Raw genomic sequence first — 8,492 nt, 5'->3', positions numbered from 1 at the left:
AAAGGAGCTTATTAAATTCTCACTGTATGTGAGGACACAGCAAGAAGGTGCCATCTAAGAAATGAGAGCCCTCACCAGACAGAATTGGCTAGTTTCTTGTTCTTGGACCCTGAGCTTCTGGAATGGTGAGCAATAAACTCTTGCTGCTTATAAATTACCTTCCCCGAAGGTGTTTCATTATAGCAGCTTAAATAGACTGAAACATCAATTTAACACATCACAGTTTAAACATACACTGACATTTTATTTAATATAGTTAATATTGCACAAAAATGAAAATACTCACAATACATATACATTATCCAAATGACCATGATTTTCCTGGATTGACAGTTATGTTTCTAAATGAGGCCTTATAAACACATCTAATATAAAACTGTCTTCAGTTAATACAACATCATATACTCACTGGGAAAACATGGTAGGCTAGCATGGCAGGAATAAACAAATATAAACAAATACTCATTGTATAATATATATATATATATATAGACTATATATATAAACTATATATATATATATATAGTTTAAACTTTTCTTAAGTGTGACTTTTTGGATTTAACCTGCATGCCCAGTGATTGACAGCTCTGATGGGATGTAATCCAGTTTCTCAGTAAAAATATGCTGTTTAAGAAAAAACAGACCTACATGGTTTTGGGTTAATAAGCTGATAAAATACTTTATCACTCTGAATATTTGGTTTAAATAAACTGTGTGTCACACTATTTTATTTTTGTCATACACAAGGTCACATAATATAGTGGGGAAGGAGCCCTGGATTCTCTTCCGGACTCCGTAACACAATATCCAAGTCATCCAGACAAATCATATTCTCTCTGAGCTCATTTTTCTTATTTAAAAAGAAAAACAGGAGATTTTGGAGGAAAAGGACAAAGCTTGCCTAAATGATCTAAGAAATCCTTTCTAGTAAAATTCAATTAGGGTGAGTAAAGGCCATTTAAATTGAAAATGTAAATCTGCATATTGAACCGCAGTGATATTTTACTTTTGAACTAAGAATTTTAACACTGACCCTCCTCCCCCGAATCTCCACAGAAAACAGTACTCTCTCTGAACCCACCTGCAGCTCTAACACTGGCAATTCATATTAGAGCATTTTTAGCATCTGGAATTTAAGGAAGCCCAACCCTAGCTCCTTCCAACACTTTATAATTTGGCAATTTGCAGTTCCATCTTTGACAGCAAAATTATTTTACTAATATCTTTGCGCATTTAAAGAATTACTTCTAACTGCAGACCTTGCAAGTGTTGAAGGTACCCCAAGTAGGAAATGGCAACATTTTACCCTTCCTTGCACCCTGCGCCCTCTGAAATAAAACTGTCAGAAATACAAGTTATTTCAGATGTCCTCCAAAGGCTCACCTAAAAGAGGCTACCACAAAGGTTACATTAGGAAAACAGAAAGATCATTTCTAGATGAAAATAAAGCACACAGAAGCCTCCAAATCGGCAAGATAGAACAATTATATTATTTGTTTAGTTATTTAAGAGCAGGATGCAGGAGATGGACAGAAGCTTTTCTAATTTTTTAGCATGGGGGAGTTTTAGTCATTTTTGTACTGGGTAGTTCTTATAAAAATAACTTAATGAGGAGGGACCCTACTACACTCCAGTTCTACTGAGCTTTGCAACCTTGCTAACCATTATCTCTTTATGGCATTGAGGCTGCAGCAGCCAGTAATTAGATCACACCGAGGAAAATCAGAGAGAGAAAACTAGAGCAAATTATATTTTTAAAGGACGTGGCCGTTCCAAGACACAAAATTCAAGTTTGCTACAATTTCCTTGTCCATACTGCAAAGGGGTGGGTTGAGGCGGGTACAAGAACAGGAAAGAATTCAGCTGGGGTGGGAAAGCTGGGGTGGGAACAAATTCCCAAATGCATAATGTGAAACAAAGCAGCCTGGGGGACACCACCTGCCTAGGGAAGGGTACAGAGGAGGCCCGGGGTCTCGCGCGCGAGTGCAGGTGAGGGGCGTGTTACCCAGCGCCCCCCGCGGGGAGCCCGATTGGCCTGGGCGTGGCTCTCGCCAGCTTCTCCTTTGCACAGAGCGGCCTCCTGGGTGTCAGCGCGCAAAGTCACTGCTTAATCCCGCTGACTCCCAGCTAATTAGGGTCTCTTCAAAGCAGAAGGAGGAGCCAAGGACTTTTTTCCCAGGCACAGGGGCATCAGGAGGTCGACACTCTTCCAGCCCAGCGGGGCAACCTTCCTTGGACACTGCTAGGCCGAGGGTCCCCAGGGACTCGCGCCAACCAAGGTCATTTGCTTCTCTACTCTCAAACTGCTCCAGATACCAGGGACCCCACCCGCCCCCCGCGATTGGCCGCCAGTCGGGTCTCAGAGCCAGGCCGCTGGCCCGGGCCACTTCCTCCCCGGCCCGGGTCTTTGGTTCTCAGCCAGCAGTCGGGGCGCGGGGCGGGGCGCGTCCCGGAGGCCTAGGCGGCGCGCTATTCCTGTCTCTGTGAGCTACCGGCATGTTATGTGCAGCGCCCAATCAAGTCTCCAACACGCCGCACTGACCTGCGCCCCCCCTCCGTTCCTAATCCCCCAAGCTTTGATTTGATCCTCTGCGTGGAACAAGCTCACCCCTCCTGCCCCGTAGTCACTTTGTCCCCGGACCTCAAGGGTGCTCAGAGAACCTGTCCTCCTCGTCCACCCCCAGAAGAGCAGAGCCCTCTCCCGCACTCCTGACGCCTGGAGTCAGGGCCGCATCCGCACGTTTGGGCCGTCGGAGATCCAGCATCCACGCTGTCCACCGGCAGCTCGGGCCTTCCAGGTGATGCTGCGCGGCCACCGCCGCCCCTGGCGCGTAGGTGTGGGCTCCCCAAATTGGGCCGGGGAGGGGGCTTTGGGTAACGCGCTGGCAGTCTCCGCAGCGGCTGAAACCAAGCCCAGCAACTCCCAGAGGACTCCACATTCCTCACCCTCTGCTGCTAGGAGCTTTTGGCACCCGTTCCCGGACCAGATTTTCTCCGAGTGCGGCACGTTGCGACTGGTGGACCCAGGTGAAGGTGCCCTGGGCTTTAAATTGAAAAGGGTCGCGCAAGGGTCTTGGCGGTTCCGTGTCCCGGGATGCCTCCGTCTGCGCCCGGCTGGATCCATTCCCCGCCTGGCCGCTTCCCGCCCTGGGCATCATGAGTTACTTCCTGTCTTACTGCAAAGCTCACAGCGGTGCTCTGCTCACCGGCTACCAGGCCCTGCGTGCTGAGGGCTTCTTATGCGACGTGACACTGGAGGCTGAGGGCAGCGAGTTCCCGGCGCACAAGTCGCTCCTGGCGTGCTCCAGTGACTACTTCAGAGCCCTGTTCAAGAGTCACACGCAGGAATCCCGGGCGCGCGTGATCCACCTGCACGTGCCGTCGGCGGCCGGCCTGCAGCGCCTGTTGGACTTCATCTACACTGCCTGGCTGCCGCTCTCCATGGACACCGTGGAGGACACTCTGGAGGCTGCTAGCTATCTGCAGGTCACCGACGCCCTGGGTTTGTGCGGCTGCTACCTGGAGCGCCAACTGGCCCTAGAAAATTGCTGTTTCACCGCTAACGTGGCAGCACGCTTCGGCCTGGCGCACACGCTGGGCGTGGCCGAGCGCTGCGTGGTGCGCCACCTTCGCGATCTGCTGTGGGTGGGTGCAGGCCCCGCGGGGCTACTGGAACTCAATCCGATGTCCCTGAGGGCCGTGTTGGGGGCCCCCGACGTGGCGCACGTGCCCGAGGCCCAGCTGCTGGGCCTGGCGCTGGCCTGGCTGCGGCAGGAGCCCACAGCTGAACGCCAGGAGCACAGCTCAGCGCTGCTAGAATGTATCCGCTTCGGCCTGGTGCCTGCCGACGTGCTGCGGCGCGTGTATTCCGGCTCTGGCTTTACACTGCCCCTCCGGGTCAAGGGCCTCATCATCCAAGCCCTCAACTACCACACGGCACCCTCCCGTCAACCGCTGTTGCAGGGGGTACAAACCAGCATCCGGAGTCCCCAGACCCGCATCTTGTTGGTTGGGGGACGCAGAGCCCAGGAAGCCCTGACTGAAGAGGTCGTGGCTCCTCAAGTGGCAGCCAGGGACAGGGGCGCCATGGCTGAGCCGGAGGAGGAGGAGGAAGAGGAGGAAGAAATAGAAGCGGAGGAAGAAAAGGAGTGGGAGCTCACCCAGGATGTGGTAGCCTTCGACGTATACAATCACCGCTGGCACAGCCTTACACAGCTGCCAGCGCCGCTGTTGGGACACAGCGTGTGTACTATGGGCAACTTCTTGTTTGTGCTGGGCGGGGAGACCCCTTCGGGGAGTGCCTCCACTCCCCTGGCTGACGAGCCGCGGCTGGTGACGGCTCAAGTGCACCGCTATGACCCTCGCTTCCAAGCTTGGACAGCGGTGCCTGCCATGAGAGAAGCGCGAGCCTACTTCTGGTGCGGCGTGGTAGGCGAGACTCTCCTAGCCGTAGGGGGCCTGGGCACCAGCGGCGAGGCGCTGGCCTCGGTGGAAATGTACGACCTGCGCAGGGACCGCTGGACAGCAGCCACGGAGCTGCCGAGGGCCTTGCATGGCCACGCTGGGGCCGTCGGGGACCGCGGCGTCGTGTACATCTCTGGGGGCAAGGCCGGGAGAGGTGAGGGTGGAGCGAGCAGCCTCCGTGACTTGTATGCTCTAGGCCCTGGGGAGCAGGAGTGGAGCAAGAGGGCACCTATGAGCATCGCCCGCTTTGGGCACCACCTAGCAGTGCTGCGGGGTGCCGTGTTTGCCTTTCTGGGAAGATATGAGCCTTTCTCTGAGATTGAGCGCTACGACCCTGGCACAGACCAGTGGACTCGGTTGCGGCCACTACCCTATGACCGCTTCTGTTATGGGCTGGCCGTGGTGGAGGAGACTGTGCTGCTGTTGGGTGGCCTCAAGTGGCGGGACTCACGTCAGGTACCCACCCGTAACGTGGTGGGCTACGACCTCGACCTAGACCGCTGGGAGGACATCAGCTGTGCTCTGCCCTGGGCCTGGGATGGTCTGCAGTGCGCGGTGCTGCAGCTGGCTGAGCGTGAGGATGAGGAGAGGGGGGAAGAGCCTGTCAAGGTGTTGGATTTGGTTTTAGGTTGAATGGCCAGTCCAGTTTCTGGACAGAGGAGGAAGTTCTGCCTGACTAGGCTTAGAGAGCAACAGATGGGCTTTTTTAAACTGTGGGATTCTGGTAGCAGAAGGACATCAGGAGGCTCAGGAGGCAAATGAGGTCTTGGCCAAAGACAAACAGTTCCTCTTGAGCTGAGAATGGAGACAGGAGAGGTCAAATAGAAAGATTTATGAGTCAGCTTCAGCAAGCTAGTGAGTTTTAGAGACGCACGCTGGGCTAGACGCTCACCTTTCGGAAATAAATATGACCTTATTTCCCCTCTTAAGAAATGCTTCCCTAGGTGCCAATTAATGATTACTTTTACGCACCCCCAGAAAGGCCAAAAACGGCAAAAGACTTCATCAAACCTCACAAAATTACCGTTTATAGTCTGTGTAACAAAGAGTACTAGAAGATGGCGTTGTCCAAATAGAGAAGGGCAAAGTATCTTGGTTAAATAGCATGAAGTATTTGTAAGAACAGTAAATTTATGGTTCAGAGACATAGCTACAGTAATATGGCACTATAGAAAAAACATTCCTAAAAAAAGCACTTTCTTGGAGAACGTATCCTGGGTTACATTGTGTCCCTGGCCCCCCTCCTCATCTGCTTTTGTGCTGGCTTTAGGCAACTCTGGTTTAAAGTCATATTTCAGTAGCCACAATAGGCTATATATATATTTTTTTTAAAAATAGCTTATTTTTGGTGGTGCCCCCCTGCCACTTCCCCAAAAGAATCACAGAGAAAGGAGAGAAGAGGTGAAGTTTCAGGTTTGTGACAGGTATGTGAGAAACAAGCTTGCCTTTTCAAGGTCTCAGAGAGGATACTTGTAACGTCTGAACAGGTGCTGCTTCTGGCAATGTTAGAACTCATAACTGGAGTGATGGTATTGTGATTACATCACAAAGAAATGTGGTAAGGACTTTGCGTGAATAAAGTAGGTGCTTTATAAGGATTCATTAAGAGCTGAATTTATTTGACTTCGGTTTACAGTGCTGCCTCTCTCCTAGATTTGAAACTAATGAACTAAATTGTACAGATATATAGTGGTAAAAGTTCTCTTCCATGCTGGGCTAGCCACAAGTCTTGTAAAACTCATTAGTTTTAATTTTTACCATTTAAAACAACAAAGCTGACTTTACAAAAGTAGAAGCTGCTTAGTAGCAACACAGCTAGTCTTCCCATCAAATGCCTGCTGTCCACAGGCCACAACCTGGCCACTATATACATGACACACCCATCAGGTACAAATATTTTTAAGTGAACATACACATTTGGTCTAGTAAACATCAATAAGTCTAAACACCTGTAATGAGCACACTTCAATTTAGGACAAGAGGTTTTTGTTTTGTTTTGCTTTACATATACAAAATCCCACAAATTTAATGTGCGTTAATATCCATGCAGTAAATAAATGTTTTTACAAATAGTTTTTTTAAATGATAAAAATATTACACTGGACCCAAAATTCCATACAAACATTAATACATGATTTCTCATCCATTTTGACTAAATATAGGATTACTGAAAATGTGCTGTAGAAAGGCCACTCCTGTACAGTTGTGCAAAGTCTGCAAAACGATAGTGATTAAATGGTGGTTTCAAAAGCAAAGAAAAAGCTCCCCGCTGTGGAGTTTTACTTTCTCCTCTACAGCAAAAATATTCACTGGCATATATCTGAACTCTTAAAGATGTAAGTACATTCACTGAGCTGTACAGGCAACAGTATAAAGCTGATTAGAAGATTTTAGGATATAGAATAGGAAAGGAGGGGCCCTTCCTCCTTCTAAAAAAACAGCGAATTGTGACTTGTACATTATGCAGCCAGACACTAAAAAGCAGCACAGTCATTTTCATGCTGTGATCACTTTCAAAATACGAGATGCTTGTAAATGGAAATATATGAAGAGGACGTTTCAGAGACTTCATCCACTCTATAGAACAATTTATGATGCTAGGAAAATCTTCTAAATGGTTTCTCTCATATAATTCAATGTGACATCTGAGTGACCACTGCCCTTGTGCTCTTTAGAAGTACATTGTTGTTTACAATATTGTTTTCCATAACACACGTTTGCCTGTAACTAAATGTATTGTACTTCCCTGCCTGACGTATAGTTATGAAAGTTTAGCAGACCAGGGAAAAAATTGGAAACAGCCTGGAAAGTTGATTCAGTTCAGTTTATACCTTGTTGTCTTTTAAGAGTTAAGAGTTCAAAAACATGAGTTTGGGCTGGAATTTTATATATATATATATGACTGTTAGCTGCCTTTCTGGGTGAGTGAGTTAAATCTGTTTTAAAAAAATCCATTCTTAAATTCTTCTGTACACAATCAGCATTTCATCACTACAAAAATAAAGGAAGATTTAAACCAAGAAAATAAAGCAGCTCTATCTTCAATTTGGTCTTAGTTACAAAAACATCTTACAAACTTTGCCCTGATACACCATTAAGTGTTCTCAAAGATTTGGAATAATATTTCCATTAACCAGCTTTCACAAGTTAATAGACTATTAAGACGAATATTAGATACCTGAACTTTTCTTATGTTGATGCTCTTCTATTTTGCTTAACTCTTATATGCGTACCTACATTTCACAAAAATAAAACTGCAGCATTAAATTTTGTGCAATGTTTAAGAAAATTCTTAGAACATTTTAATAAATATAAAAAAGGTTTAAATTCTTTCCCTCCCATAAGGATGTCTGCACCTGAAAAATGTGATTTACTTTTGAAGTCTTCTTTATATAAAATTAAAGGGAGAAAAGATGACCATAGATAGAAAACTGCCTTTTTGTGGTTTTACTACTTGAAGACCACCTGTATTCAGAATTGTTTGTAAAAGTTAATTTTAAATCATTAAAGATAGTTGATTTGAACATGGTAAACATAAGCTGAGCACTAACTGCATATAAAATATACAAATGCTCATTAAAGAGAGTGGTTTTATGATCACAAATGGTTTGTTTCATATAGTTTGGTAACATCAAAGTATGCCTTTTCAAGTGTCCCACACATTCATATAAAAACTACCTTAAATATTTGTTCAGAGTACCAGCAGGTATTAATAGCCTGTACGCAGAAGCCACTTACACATGTGTTTCAATGTACGAGTGAGTGTGTGTCAGAGAGGAAGTGATTACATCTACTTCAGAAGAAATACTTAGTGGATCATTTGAGGTGGTATTTTGACAGATATCCAAGAAAAGGTCGAGGTACATCTGCTTCCACTGTTGGAATTCTTTAGATGTCAAGTCTGGATTATCTAGGACCTTATCAATAATGGCTACTTCCCCTTCTCGGGCCTGAAAAGCAAAATAATTCAACAGTTAGCATGGGAACAAACTTTTATTTAGGTTTAAAATAAAAAGTTCATAGGCAAA

General features: G+C 46.6%; 1 protein-coding gene across 1 annotated transcript; it reads left to right on the top strand.

The window, feature by feature from the left end:
- Positions 1–3,140: 3,140 nt before the first annotated feature.
- Positions 3,141–8,199, top strand: Klhl34 (kelch-like family member 34). The gene has a single exon (XM_005407819.2). The coding sequence runs from the start codon at positions 3,157–3,159 to the stop codon at positions 5,095–5,097; it is 1,941 nt and encodes a 646-aa protein (XP_005407876.1). The 5' UTR covers positions 3,141–3,156; the 3' UTR covers positions 5,098–8,199.
- Positions 8,200–8,492: the final 293 nt, after the last annotated feature.

The sequence above is a fragment of the Chinchilla lanigera genome, unplaced genomic scaffold, assembly GCF_000276665.1.
Source record: "Chinchilla lanigera isolate Chin_1 unplaced genomic scaffold, ChiLan1.0 scaffold00108, whole genome shotgun sequence".
NCBI classification, from domain to species: domain Eukaryota; kingdom Metazoa; phylum Chordata; class Mammalia; order Rodentia; family Chinchillidae; genus Chinchilla; species Chinchilla lanigera.
This window is presented reverse-complemented; position numbering and strand designations above follow the sequence as displayed.